The sequence below is a fragment of the Apus apus genome, chromosome 21 (genome assembly GCF_020740795.1).
Source record: "Apus apus isolate bApuApu2 chromosome 21, bApuApu2.pri.cur, whole genome shotgun sequence".
Lineage (NCBI taxonomy): Eukaryota > Metazoa > Chordata > Aves > Apodiformes > Apodidae > Apus > Apus apus.
Genome location: NC_067302.1, coordinates 6,291,399 through 6,306,552, shown reverse-complemented (window position 1 = coordinate 6,306,552; position 15,154 = coordinate 6,291,399). Strand labels below are relative to the sequence as shown.

The following is a 15,154-nucleotide window of genomic DNA, read 5'->3' as shown; positions in this document are numbered from 1 at the left end:
ATAATTAAATATAAATAAAGATACATAAAGCCAGTATCTAGCTCCCCCAGTGATGATCATGTCACCACTGACACTACAGGGCAGGCACTGGGAAAGTCCCAGGCTGGACTCAGCAGGAGATGAGAACTGGATTAAAGAACACATGGATTGGGATCAAAGACAGAAGACTGGATAGAGTCCTCCTGGGATGCTGGCCATGGAAGAAGAGAGACTGACCCTCCTGATCCCTCAGCTCTAAACTGATCATGGCATGTATGGGATGGAACACTTGATCAGGTTTGGGTCACCTGTCCTGTCCCTCCTCCCCGTAGGTGTGACCCTTTTACACCCTTTCACTCATGGCACACAAGAAATTGAGCAGTGACCTTGGTTTCTATAGGAATAAGTATAAGCATGAGCCTTTCTGCATACCACTCATAGCATTCCCTCTGCAATAGCCATAAACACCAGCCTTATCAATTCCTGGAGCAGACACTGCCTGATAAATGTGTCGTTAACTTCAGAAGGTGCAGAAACTTAGAAGAGACTTAACTGAAGGGTGAAATTACTGAAAGGAGAGGCAGCAAATATGGCAACCCAAACTAAAAACATTTTCATCATTCTTCAGTCAGTATTCAGAGAAAAGGCAGAACACAGTATGCAATGTTTGGATCAGTACCAGTTTGGTAAAGCAAAGTTACAGTCTTTGAAACTTTGTATTGCCATTTAAATTTCTGAGTACACTTCCAGAGAGTCAGAGTTAATGGAAAAGAGCATGGCTACAGGTCACCTGCTCTAGGTCAAGTGGTTAGCACCAACGTGCAGCCCACTCCACACTTCCATCAGTCTCCCTTTTCCTGATACGGTTCCAGAGCACAGATTTCAATCTCTTTCAAACTCAACTGTCATGAGGCTTTTGCTTCAGCCTGGTATGAACTTCTAGAAATAAATTAACTGCTTCTGGGATCAGCAACATACAAGGATTAAGTTTATCAGGGTCTCACACCTACAGCACCCATGAAACACTCTTCTGGACCTTTCCAGTAACAGAGCTCATTTCATCCTCAAGTTACTTTCCCAGACTGACTCTTGCTCACTCTCTTTTTTACGTTACCACTGGACAAGTAACCAAAACACCCCAACCCTGTGGGTGTACTCTGCCCATCAACCTCTTCTGCCCCAGCAGAGAAGGCTTCAGAAATAATTTCCGCTATCCTCATCATGCAACAAGCCTTGGGCACAAAGAGCTTCCTTAACTTCTGTATTTTATACAGCGTGAAAAGTCCTAATGTAAAAGACTGAGATCCATTATGTGCATTTTCAGAAGCTGAATTCAAAGATGGTGACATCAAAGCCTCCTTGGAGAGGTGCATAAGCCTTTGCAAAGAACTGTTTTCATCATCTTTGCACCGTTCAAGAGTAGTTCAGTAACCAAACTTTCTAAATGAGCTTATCTCCTTCAATTTTTAATTAAAGCCATGCAAAATTAAAAATCTTCAAACATCTGGTTTACTGGTGCAGACACTCAGGTGTTCACCTCTTCACACCAAATGAACTTCCAGGAACCCAAGTGTCCAATTTCAGCAGTTAACACTGTACACCCCAGTGTCCTCTCTAGTTCAATGGGTTGACAGAGTAATGTTGTAAATAAATGATCATTCTATTAAAAATAGAAAGTGTTCAAGACAGTGCTTAGATAGAAGCTAAAGTGCCACAAATGTTTTCATAAACTAAATAAACACACAAGTAGACATCTCTCACGTTCATCTTGACATAACTCAGCAAGCACAAAAAACTAAATACGTTGATGTATCTTCTGTAGAAAACAAATGGCTTGATTTGGGGCAGAAACTAACCATTTCTAAAATAACAATTTTGTCATAAGAACTTTCCAGATACTATTAAAAACCAAAATTGGACACAGTTCTATGTCAGTCTTGCACTGGCAAAAACTTTTCTAGTTTGTTGCTTGTTATGGTGAATCGAACTGGGAAATGGTGACGGCTCCTCAGTGGGGTTTGCAAAGTGCCATTTTCAGCGTATGTGCTTCTGGGAGAGTATTTGCAAAAGATTTTAAAACTGAAAAGAGCAATTCTGAACACACCAGCACTTGCTGAGTTCCTCTCTGAAGAAATTATTATATCAGTCTTTATTGTTGATGTACGAAGGAACAGTTTCTTATAAGAAACGCTCGTTAATCCTTCGGCAAAGGGTTTGAAATATCCATCGTTTTAACTTCCAGCAGAATGGGAACTGAGGTCCTACAGGGAAGAGAAATGGGACGTGCAAGTTTTTCAGGACTTCATTAATTCTGGCTTTATAGGCAGATACACAAGTGTGTTGTATTTATGGGATGCTCATCCCACTCTTCACAGGTTCCATCGGTCATTCAAGAAGCCAGACGGATCCACTTCTCCCCATGTTCCTCAAGAACATCCTGATGCATAAGCTGGTGTTGGGAAAGGGGAAAGAAGATGAGAGGATTCACCTCTCAGAGTTGAAGATCACACACTGACACAAAACAGCACTCTGGTGCTACTCTTTATTTTAAAATCTCACAGGAGCCTTTCTGGCACAGCTGAGATGAACTTATCAGACCTGGGACCTGGAAGGTATTTTCCTCCTTCAAGCTTGAAGCTGTGTTTCCTCTTTCCTTACTAACTCCCCTGGAGCAACTGCCACTTTCCTGGATCACCCCTAAATTTTACCAAAGTTCTCTGCTTCTGCAGGAATGGAGATTGTTGCCAATGCCAACAGCACAAGAGGATTTCCATAGTGTACAGGGATGTGTGGAGCAAGGACAGATGGAGCCTCCTGGACTTACCACCTAGTGGATGATCAATCAGCCAACCAACTGAGACAGGATTTTTCCTGAGCTCAATGAAGATCATACCAACTTGATGATACTTTTTTGTTACTCCTTCGCAGAGAATTGGCAAGCTTAAGAAGAAAAGAAGCAACCTTTGGGTTTTTTTGTTGCTCTTGGTAATACCTGGTAACTTGACAGATTAATTGAGCTTATGAAGGCAACAAGCATGAAGAGATGAGAAGACACCAGGATAGAGACTGCACAACCTCCCTGAGCAGCCTGTTCCAACTTCTGCCTGTGCAAAGTATTTCCTTATGTCCACTCACGTTTCACTTACTGTGAATGAAGTTTCATTTAAGATTTCTTAGGTTATTGTCTTACATGCAGCCACTTGGCTTTAACCTCCTTGCAGGCAGCCAAAACCTCGACCCCCCAAAAGCTTACATATTTTTATAATTTTGTGAGCAATTCTGCAGAAACTGAGTTTGTGCATAAGTGAGTGCAAGTGTCTGAAAGACACAGGTCTCTGACAAACCAGTGATGATGTTAATTTCCACAACTGCAGAGCAGCCAAACTATGTCTGTGCAAGTCCTCCAGCTAGACCCCAAAGGTCAGTTTTTCTGCTTAGTAACAATTTGTTTCACTGAAATCACAAGTTTCATCCTCTCTTGAAATAAATTCAGCAAATTAAACTTCTCTCACACATAGGAATGGAAAACTTGAGCTGGTGTTCTTGTCTTTCTCAAGGCTGGAGAACGGGAAAACTTCTTCATCTTTGGGAAAAGGGAACTGGACAGCTCAGTGTCTTGTTCTGGACTGTGGAGACTTCCACCCAAAATCAAATGTGACTTAACCTCATTCCTACCAGAAAGCTTTTGATTAAAAGCAGGCAGGAAAGAGAAGGGGCCTCGCAGCAACACTATTCACAGCACAGCTTAACAAGTCAGAGGATACAAGGTGCAGGTCACAAAGAACCTTCCATTTGTTTAGAATACAAAGTATTTCTTCAAGTAGATGAGCATGGCCCAAGCCACGCTCCACTTCCAGCCCAAGCCTCAGGATGAGCACAGCTAATGACACTCACACAGCGGTGCAGCCCCACTACCTAAGAACAGGATCGATCTGCCATCTTGACGACTCACTATGGCTTCACATGGACAACTGAAATAAATTTTAAAAGACCACCAAGAACACTGCGTTTTACACAAGGAGACCGAAGGTAGTGATGGACCCCGGTGAGCTCTAAGTTTATTATTTAAGTGATGCTGAGACGCTGATGAAGACGATGCCTGGACGCTCTCCTTGAGAGCTGAGAGGAGACCAGAGGAGCCCCGAGAGGCAGCGTGGCGCCAGGGCCTGCGGGGACAGCACTGCCCGCCGGAGCCCGCGCCGGCCGGGGCAGCAGGGACCCTGGGGGCTGCAGGGGGGGGGCTGCCCGCCCGCCGAGCGCCCGGACGGGGGTCCCGGGGGTCGGCAGCCGCCCCCGGCGCCTCACACACCGCGGCCCGGCCCCCGCCTCGCGCTGCCCCCGCCCCTTGACCCCTCCCCTTTGACCTCCCCTCACGCCCCCCACTCACCCTGGCGCGGGGGCCGGGCCCCTCCTCCTTGGCCTCCGCCATGTTGCGTCCCCCCCCCCCTCAGCTGCCCCAGCCCGGGGCGAGGGGCCCGGGGGGGTCACTCCCTCTCCCCCCCACACGTCGGGGGGGCGCCGGGGGGAGGGTCGGCGGGGTGCCGGGGCCGGCCCCGCGCCGTGCCGCGGCCGGGGGGGCTGGGCCGGGGCCCCGGGGTCCCTGGGGCGGGCGGGGTCGCACCCGCCAGGCCGCGATCCTCTTAAAGCTGCAACGCCGAGCCCAGCGCGGGGCCGCAGCGCGCATGCGCACCGCGCCTGCGCAGCCCCGCCCCCCCGCCCCCCGCCCGCGCAGGCGCAGTGCGGGCTGCCCCGGGGCTGGCCGGGGGGACCCCCGGGGCGGGGAGGGGGGGGGGTCCCGGGTGGGCACCCCCGGGAGGGCCCAGGGAGGGGGGTCCCGGGTGGGCACCCCCGGGAGGGCCCAGGGAGGGGGGTGCGAGGCTTGTCCCGCCCTGCGCCGGGCTCTGGCGGGCCTCGAGTGGCCCCATGGTGGCCGCAGGGCCTGTGACCTCGTGGCGTGGTCTGAGGTGGGGACTGGTGGGGTGCCCTGCTGGGGTGACCTTCTGAGGTGCCCTGCTCTGGTGCCCTGCTGGGGTGCCCTGCTGTGACCGAGCCGCCTGCACCTCACGCTGCAGCAGCCCCGGCCTGGCTGGTGAGTCGGGACATGTCGTGTCGCTGCCACCTCGGTGTGCAGGACATTTCTTCCCTTCATTGGAACCATCCTGAGAATAGAGATCTGGGATTTGTTTGTTGTGCCTCTGCTGTATCACTCATGAACGAGCCACTGTGTAATTCTTTAGTTAATTTAACATTTGTTGGTATAGATGAAAACCAGACATGTTTAGTGTTGGAATGGGTGGTTTCTGTTTGACTACATTTTGCCTCATCTGGTGTTGATCAAACATTCATGTAGGAGTTGTTTCTATAGACTCTTGAGGACGATTCTGTGAAGATTTATATCTGTTTAACCTGAAGTACCTGCGAGGTCGCATTTTGTAACCTTTCAAGGTTAAAACCTAAATATTTAAAGCTTTTTAATATGGCCTGTCATTTGCATGCATCCCAATAACTAAGACACTGAAAACGTTAGTGAAACATTGGCCTATTTAGAAAAAGATATGAAAATCTGTGTAAGATAAAGATTGTTGCCTTTTTTGTTGTGAACAATGTGAAACATCACCAGCACCCACAAGCAGTTGGTAAGAACACTGTGTTCCCTTCTCTTTACTACTTAAATAATCCAACTGCTAATTAAAATTTTGTCCTAAAGATAAATTAGATTGTCAGATTTGCACAATTAAAGGGTGGTATTAAGAAGCAGCTGCATTTCATTGGTGAATGAAGTGATCCTTATATAAACACTGCTCTTCTTCTGGTCCAAAATGCTGGATGCAGAATATTGGGATTTATTTAGGAAATCCCATCAGGTCTCTCTTTTGAAATTACTGCATTCCAAGGACGGTGAAATAATTAATGTCATCACTTAATAAGATACAAATAATATTCTTCATTTATACATGAATCCTCATCCTCCAGTATAGAATAATTCTAGTTGATGAGTAATTTAGTGAAATTTTGTAAAGAATTTGGGATGTTTTTAATGACAAAAGATGTTATGTGTAAACTGTGAGCTTGATGTGGAATTTAATAATTATTCAAAAAGTACTTTTATCCTAGATAACTACGGGGGAAAAGAGTGACTGTTTTCTTCCTTTAAATGGGCGAAAATGTAGTAACAATAAAATATGTTAATATGATTAATATTAGTATTGGGTTTTAAATAGCTAGAAATTATAATACAGTGTGAATATAGGGCTGCCACATGGCAAGGTTCCCTCGGGTGTGTCTGTGGGTGCCCCGAGCTGGCAGCAGGACACAGGGGAGGGGGGCTGTGACAAAAGGCCCCTGTGCAGGCACAGCTGTCCCAAGCCTGAGAGCAGCAGCACAGATGTGCTGAGCATGGGCAGGTCATGGGGTGCTGAATGGGATTTCCTTGGAAGGCAGAAAATGCAGAGAGAGAGATAGAGAGAGAAGAGGCAATAGCCCTCTTCGAGTATAAATATTTGTAAGTTACCTAAACAATTAGTAACAATGTGGAGAAATCTGAGCCTTCAGAAGTCAGGAGGAAGACCTTAAAAGATGAGGGTGGTTTATGAATGAAGATCTTAAGGATAACAAACTTGCTGGTTTTTTTGTTTCCCTCTGGTTGCTGAGGCATTGTAGTGCACGTGTTCAGGGTTAAGTTTATAAAGTGTATGTGTGGAGGGGGAGTTGTTTGTGTTAATTAAACCTGTATTTGCATGTAATCAAAGCTACACACACTCAGGCATTCTAAAGAGCCTCAAGTACCCTGAGAATTCCAGTAGCATCTCAAGACCAGACAAAAGTGTTACAATTTGTTGGGGCTACACTGTACATTTCTGTAGCATTTTGTAAAATGAAAATGTGATATCAGTGGTTCAGGCATGCTGCTGGGAACACACAACTTGATTTCACTGCATGGTTCTCCTAAGTGAATTGGGGAGATGATGGAAATACTTGAACTTCCAGCATGGAACTGGCAATGCTTCCAGACCACTAAACAAAATACTTTGTTAGAAATAGATCCTGCCCTTACAGTAGGTCCCAGTGCAACCATGTGCTCTGAAACCTGTGCCTGGTGTGAGGTTTGCTTGAGCTGATGCTGTGGACAGAGGAGGGGAGGACAGGAAGTGTGGAGCACTGAAAACTAGATCAGCCCTGCTGTGCTCTGTAGAAGTATCTCAGCCTGTGCTCTAAATAGGGCATTTGAACTAGTGCAGGATGTTTTCCAGTTTGTTGAGACCTGACTTACTTTTGACTCTAAATGAACTGTATGTGTACTAATGTGGCTAAAAAAGACACTATATAGTATGTAGATAATGTGATGATGACCAGTGCAGAACCGACCTAGATAAATACCTGGATAAGGCAGGGAAAGGATAAGATTGTTGCACAGTATTGTTCTTGAATTGCTTTTTAATTTACCCCTGGAGTGCCCATATTATATCCTGCTGCACAAGTCTGCATGAGGCTGTTCATCTTGAAAACACTGACATTTCAAAAGGAAACCATGAAACTCCTCTCACATGCAGGCTGCAGTTCACTGAACTGGATGAATGATCTTTCCACATAGCCAGGGGCATGCACAGCTGAATGTAGATCACCCAGAAGATCTGCCAGCCCCACGTCCTGGGAGGAAGGCACTCCTTCCTCGGGTCCAGCTCAGGTTCTCCTCAGAGAACTGCAGGTGCTTATGCTGCTGCTGCTGCATCTTTTAGGCCAAACGTAAATTAATAACAATGGGTGATCTTGTTGCCTGCCCAGTGAGCTCAGGGAGCATCCAGGCTTTGGGAGGGGACCTGCAGCCCCCCTGGAGCCCAGTCCTCAGCACCTCTGGGCTGGTGGCACAGAAAGGACTGTACAAAGCTTAGAGGGGGCTGTTTGGGGAACAAGGTTGAGTCTGGTACAGGCAAGGCACTTTGGATCTGGGCAGCTCTATTTCCTGCTCTCCCTGCTGGTTCCTGGAACACGGAGGCACCTCCTGAGCAGAGCGGTGTGACAGCTCTGGGGGAGATGAGCACCCCGAGATGGGCAGAACTGCTGAAATCTCTTCGTTTTAGGTGGCCTAATCCTGCAGACGCTTCCAAGGCAGGGCTATAATGACCTAAGTAAAACCAATGAATGTTTCAGTGGAAAAACAATAGCTAGTGGAGTCTTTTGGGGCCTGAGCAGATGGGGGGACAGGCAGTCCCAGGGCCAGCAGTGAGGTGGGATTGTCTCGCAGCTCTGGAGCTGCTCTGGCTTTGTCCCCGGCACCAGGCACATGGGGTGGCCGGCAGCAGGGCGGGATTTGCATTTCCCTGGCACTGGTGATGTCAGGAGCCTGCCTCTGCGAGGTCCCCGGGGCTGCGAGGACAAAGGGAAGCTGGAGGTTTGGAAAAAACAAAGATCAAGGAAAGAGAGAAGCCAAGTTTTAAAAAGCGACGCGTTCAGCGTGCTTAGTCACGGATAGACAAACGCAGGAGGGCTGGCAGAGGCCTGTTTTCATCCTGAAACTCCCCCTCACATCCCAGACGCGCTGGGCCGTGTTTGCTATTGAGATAACATCCCCTTCCCCCACCACCCACAGATTACTGAAGGAGCAGCCGTTGCAAAAGGAAAAAAAAACCAACAGCAACCAGCAGTTGCCTTGCTCTGCCTGCAGGAGGAATGTCAGGAAGTGTCTGATGGTGGGTGGGATGAAAGGAGGAAGCTGAACTCTAAAGAGAATATTCTAGCTCTGCTTGTGCAAACAAATGCCCCTCTGTATTTTGCTTGATAAGAACATCCAGCAGCAGGTCCTGCAGGCAGGGTGAGAGTGGAATAGTCACTCACACAGCTCTGAGGGATTTGGTTTGTACATGCTGCATTATCCAAAGCACTCTGTGAACTGGAGGGTGAAAAGATGTAAACATCTAGGAAAAAATACAAGCATCATCAATAATTAATAGTGCCTTTTTGTGACGGGAGTGATCCAGTATTACTTATGAAGTTAATTTCTAGTTGGATGGATTTGTGGGAGTGTGTGAAATTTGGACCAGGATTTAAGTTCAGTGCAATCATGCTTTTTATTCTACTTAAAATAATTATAAATCTATTCTGCATTTTCTTTTTAGGTCTAAATAACACACAGCCTTTGTTTCCAGACATTCCAGACATTAGTTTTTGTGCACCAAATATGGCAGTTCTCAGATCCCCAAAGAGAATCTAGTTATAAATACAAAGGAAATTGTTTTCATTCATTGTCACTGTGCAGCCCTGTGGAAATGCAAAAATAAGCCCGAAACACAGATAATGATAAGCACACTGGATTTCTAAAATCACGGAGTCAACAGTGATGAAGGAACTTAATTGCATACTTCATGAAATATTTGAACAGAGTGACCGTCATGTGCAAATGTGGTGCCTAGAGTTTTACATCTGATTCTGTGCTGTGAACAGCTGATGCTACTCTGTGTCAGTGACTCTCATCTTTTTTACTCTGTAGCCTTAAAAGTTGCCAGTACACCATCCCCAAGTCACTGTTTCTTGCAGTACTTTTGAAGCTTATTTTTTGTACTGGGTGATCTGTTGTGAAAAACTCTAGGGCAGAAGCACAAAACTCCAAGGGAGAAGAGAATTGTGTTTCTTACTTAACTATAGGCCATCAGGTACATCCTGGGGACACTGCTGCAACTAGTCCACAGCAGGTCCTGGGTGGAGGTTAGCATAGAGAGCAGGCAGAAAACTCATCTTTGTTGCAGTAGGTTAACACAGTTGTTAACTATTTTCCAGCTATCTTCACACCTTGTTTACGCTACCAGTACAGATTTATTGGCAAGTTTTTCTAGTGGAGATCCACTTTATCACAACAGAAGTTGAGTACCTGCCTCATAGCAGATTCTTGTGTCAAAACACAAGAGAGGAAATATGAATTTTCTCTTCACTTTTGTCTTTGCTTTTGTTTTTTCACCTGCTCTTCTCCCTTCGCTGAAAATCTCAACTCCTACCCCACATAAACTTCCTTCCTGTGACTGAGCCCTGTGCTGCTTTGATCAGCAGTTGGAAGGGTTAGTGTTGGCAACAAGCTGTCACCTCTGAGCACCCTGAGTAAGATGGGGTGAGATTAGTGAGACTTCAATGGGCCATTGTTCCGGGCTGCTTGCAGGCTCAGCTGGGCATTGCAGTGCCATGATGTTCAGAGATAATATTTGCCATAACAAGATGTCAAAGGTAATTAAAAAAGAAAAAAAAAGAAAAAAAAAAGAAGAAAAAAAAAGAGAAATTACAGACTTTCGCAACATCTGAGTGTTCTCAAGGTCACAAATTTTGCCTGGGGTACATGTCAGTTTGTCAGACCTATAACCCTCTGGGAAGTCCATTCCACTGCCTGATGTTAAAGCAGATCTGCCAAAAGATACTACCAAAGTATCTTTGTCTTCTGAGACCTACTGAAAAATGACATGAATAATCTTGTTGTTTGGTCATTCCTGTTGTTTGGAGACCTCCTCTTGATTCTTTACTGTAAGTTACACAGGAGTCCCCACTTACAAACTCTGGTTACTGCTTTTTAACATCATCTTGTGACTCCATCACTTTTTATTAATGCAGAATAAAACTGTTTACTTGAAAACTTCTGCCATCCTCATGTTACAAAAAGAAGGGTTTCCAGTTTTCTTACAGTTATCTCTTGTATGTTTCCAATGTTCTCCCTCTGGTGTGAGTTTATGTTTTGGAAATAACAGTGAATTAAAAAAAATACACAGAGGAGACATGGCCAGGTTTTAAATTTTGAAGGCAGTCAGGGCAGTCTGATGAAATGCAGCCTTGTGAGTCTGCTCCATTTTTCTGCCCCACTTACGTTCTTTGCATAGCCAAGTATCATCCAGAACTGCTGGTATTTCTGCAGAGCTGATGTCTCTGCTTTCTGTTGAGCATTTGCCTCGTCTGCAGGAGTGAAGAACAGGATTCTCTTTAACAGCTGCCTCCCATTCTTGTCACATATTTCTTGTCAATGACAAAATTTAAAATTCTCTTAACAGAGAAATGGAAGCTGTTAACTGTAGGGCAGCAGGATACATCTTAGGTATGCATGACTTGTTTCCCTCCACAGCTCAAGGAAATGTATAGATTCATGGCTTTGTCGTACAACTGTGCTGAGTGCTCCTGCAAGCCTGTAAGCATCCTTAACTCCAATTGACTTCACTGGAAGTGAAGAGCTCTTGGAGCCTCTTGGAAGACAGACTTGGCGTGCTCGAGTGTGCCTGCAGCAGACACAATGTGTACAGGCCCCACTGCACCATCAGCTACTGCTGAGAGAGGAGAAAACAGGCAGCCACTGGAGGGAAGGACCAGTTGTTCCAGTGCTCCAGACACCAGATTCCTCTTCTCACCTTGCTATGGATTGTGTGGTCCTGGACAAGTCACAGCAATTCCCGATCTTGGAGCTCTCTGTTTTTAAGCCAGAGTATGAAGTTACACATGTTGAAGGCAATGAGATGGGCAGATACAATGGCACTGGGAACTGCATAAGAGTATGAAAGGTAAGTAGTTGTACTTCTCAGCTTGTTACAGCAGTGTGCAGCACTTCTCAGGTTGTAACAGCAGTGTGCAATGTTTCTTCTTGGGTTCAGTGATCCCACTGATTCTTTTTACAGGCCCAGTGCTTGTCATGCCCATCCAGCCTCACCAACCAGCACAAACACCAGAACACACAGTGATGCCAGAAAAAACACTGGGGAGTAAAGCAATGTTCTTGCATCTGCTAAGCAGTGCAAAGTAATTGTCAACAGGCTAGGGATCCCTGCTGTGACCTTCCTTGCCCAGCATGGGAAGGGGAGGGAGAAGAGGGAAAGGGAAAGAGAAAAGAGGGGATGTGACAGGGGGAGTTTCCTGCTGCACTTTGCAGGGGTCTGCAGAATGTTTCTTTCTGCTTATCTCTTTTGTGACTTTGATGCTACTTTGGATCTTCACTGTCAAAATCTTCACACATTTCAGTAACTTAATTAGTTCAAAGAAATTAAAAATGAAAACTCTTGAACTTTAACCCTTCCAGGTTGACAGAACACAGTCTCCAGCAGAACTGTCAACTTGTGGTGTCAGTAGCATTCAGACATTTTCCTGAACATCTATTCTTGCCTTCTCCGTGGACTCTTGAGCCTGATTTGAATCTCTTTTATCCCACTAGGAATCACGATTATATCCACTGAAACCACTGATGTCACTGTGCAAAGACAATTAACTCCTCCCTCCCATCTTTCAGTCCCTGCATTCGCCTGTCACTGGAATCTCTTACCTGGCCCTGCATTACTTTCACTCTTCTGGCTTAACAAATCACCTATGGGCATATTTGTCATGGTATACAGGAAGAACCTCTTGGAGAGCAGATTTAATCAGTATTCAAGCAGGGTTGAAAACAATGCAGGAGGGAGGGAAAGGGGAACTCTCACCATCAGGAGCCACAGGAAAAGTGCTGTGAACTCTGAGCTGCTCTTCTCAGCCTGCCTCGATGCTTCACCTACCAGGTGTTGCTGTAGGGATTTTACTTTCCCTTAATTCTATAAAATATGATGTTATTATTGATGAAACTGTGTTCAGCCCTAGAATAATGAAACCATTCTGCAGAAATCCCTGCTGTTCCAGTCAGGTTCATCCAAGTGCAGCACAGGCACGAGCAGCAGAGCCCGCAGCAGGGTAAGGACACCAGCAGGTGTTGCTCCCATCTCCCTGTCCACTTCTGCTTCCTGATTTTTAAAATTCCTGAGCAACTCTAGTTCTGTGACATTCTTGAATTTCTGTAAACAGCCATGAAACTGTTTTCGTCTTGGTCAGAACTGCCCAGGGAATGCCCAGGGAGCACAGACACAGCATCTCCTCACAACATTGAATTGCTCTTTAGCAATGATACGTTACTGTGATTCATCCAATTTTACTGTTTGTACATAGGACACTTAGAGAACCTCATGGGGTAATTACTCTTGATTAGCAGGTTGGACACATACTGCTCTTTCATCCTGCAATTTGCAATTAATAATACAGAGATAATGCAGATTTCTTCTAGTCACTCTTTTATGTTTATAGGATGAGGAAACTGTTTAGGGGAAAATAATCTAAATCAGCCACCTGCTGAGATCCATCCCCTTCTTACCTGAGGATTACCCTGTGCTTGGTGGCAGCTGAGACATTTGCACCTTCAGACACCTCAGTGCCAGCTCGATTCCCTCTTCCAAACATTCCTCTAAGCCCTGCAGGTCTCTCTTCAGTCATATGTGGCTCAATTCACTTGTGTAGATCACTTGGACAGTATGAAAAGTCTTCAGAAGTCCTAACACTGGTGTATATTTCAATTAGATGTTAGTATTTTGGGGCAGGGAAGGGTCTTGAGTCCTTCCTCCGTTTTGTCTTCTCCCAACAGACCCCATAAAACTCAATATTATGGATGCATGAACCATCCTAATAGCTGGATCAATAGGAAGGATGGAGAAGTGCTTTGGAGCCGCTTCAAATGTTATCACAGTTGTCATGGGGAGTTCCTAGTCCCAGACACAACGTTTATTTACAGTGGGACACAACCCAGAAAATATCTCAAGCTTTCTTCCTTGGTGTTTGTTTTTATATGAGAACAGCAGCTGCCTTGTGTGAGTATTTCCAGAACAAGTGATTGTTACCAGAGGTCAGTTTTAGTACAAGCCCTCACAACGACATCAATATATTTCTTTGATTTTAAGCCAGGATAAATACTCAGATTGCAGTTATACAGTGTGTGATCATAGCCTGGCCTCTGCTAGAGACAGGGAGATTCAAAGCTACGTTGTGTGCTTCAGTTCAGTTGTACAGACTTTGGCAGGACTGGGAGCAAAATTCTACTCCCAGTTTCCTTCAAAGGGTGCTAACAATGAGTAGCTCCCTAAAATACAGTTCACTTACACTCGGGACACAACAAAGGTGGAAACAACCCCTTTTACACTCATTATTTTTGTTGCTTCCTGAACCGACACAACCAGGTGTGACGGGGAGGCAGTGCCAGTTTGTGTGCAGCCAGAGCCAGTCCCAAATTCCTTCTTCCAACGCTTTAACCTCTGAGACACCTCGTGGTGGAAACACTCACTGCTGGCAGAGAGGGGATGACATCTCCAGGAGGATCCGTTGTGCAGCAGCCTGGGGCTTCCATTCTGCTGCACTTGGCAGTGGTGGGTGCCCCCCAGCCTGAGGGGCTGATCTGGGGAAAAAAAGATTGAGCAGATTTTTATTTTAAAAAATCTAAAGCCACGGCGAAGTTCATTTAGTAGAGTAGGGATGATGGTTGTCCTTGGTGAGTGATCCCAAGGGTCTTTCCCAACCGGAATGGTTCTGTGATGGTTGATCATGAGGTCCAGCTTTGCCTCTGGCTTCACAAATATTTATGAGATCGATGGGCAATACTTTGTCAACGCAACAGTGACAGTTTCTGTGCAAAACAGAGCAAACGTGGCTTTCCCTTGGGACGGCTCTTCCAGACCTAAAACTGGATGGGAGGCAGGGGTGGGAGCTCGGGGTGTGATGGGCTGAAATCCACGGGAGGTGACTCCGTGGGTTGTCCCGTCGCTCCGCTGGTGCCTCCAGGGTGACACCCCTGGAACCGCTTTAGGGTTCGGAGGAGACGGGAAGTCCTTTCCCGTTTGCCCTGGCAGGACGCGGCGGCCACCACCTCTCCGAGCTTTAAAAGCCGCTTTCTTTTCCCACGTTTTTCCCACACGTGGGGGAATCGCTGCCCACGCTCCTGCCCGCGCGGGCCGGAGCACGGAGCCGCCTCCTGCGGCTTTGGGGGGTTTCTGCGTCTTTCCTGCTGCTTCCCCCTCCGACTGCTCAAACGGAGCGGGCCCACGGGGACCTCCCGCGCTGCAGCTGCGCTCCCACCATCGCCCTCGGATCAACAAATAGCACTTTTCGACACCAAATCCGCTTCCCCGACCAGAAGCGAAGGCGCCCGCAGCGCGGCCCCGGCCCCCCGGGAACGGGGCCCGCCCGGCTCCCCGCGCAGCCAATCGCGAGCCGGCTCCTTCGCGACCGGCCCCTCCCCCCGCTCAAACCGCCCAATCAGCGCACAGGACGTTAACGGCTCATCCCGTGCCAGCGCCCGCGGGGCAAATGAGCCAATCGGCAGAGGGCAGGCTCTCTACCAATGAGATCAAAGAGTCGGTGGAACAGGGCCCTGCCATTG

The 15,154-nt window shown here is 46.8% G+C and overlaps 1 protein-coding gene across 7 annotated transcripts in view; it reads right to left on the bottom strand.

Moving 5' to 3' along the window:
• ZMYM4 (zinc finger MYM-type containing 4) overlaps positions 1-4,639 on the bottom strand; it is a 40,051-nt gene extending 35,412 nt beyond the window's left edge. For 4 of the 7 annotated variants that reach the window (XM_051637955.1, XM_051637953.1, XM_051637956.1 and 1 more), the window contains exon 1: positions 4,367-4,637. In XM_051637955.1, coding sequence (XP_051493915.1) covers positions 4,367-4,408 — 42 coding nt within the window. In that variant the 5' untranslated portion in view covers positions 4,409-4,637. Of the gene's footprint in view, positions 1-4,366 lie in introns of all 7 variants that reach the window. The other 3 variants (XM_051637958.1, XM_051637952.1, XM_051637957.1) reach the window with 2 other exon arrangements.
• Positions 4,640-15,154: the final 10,515 nt, after the last annotated feature.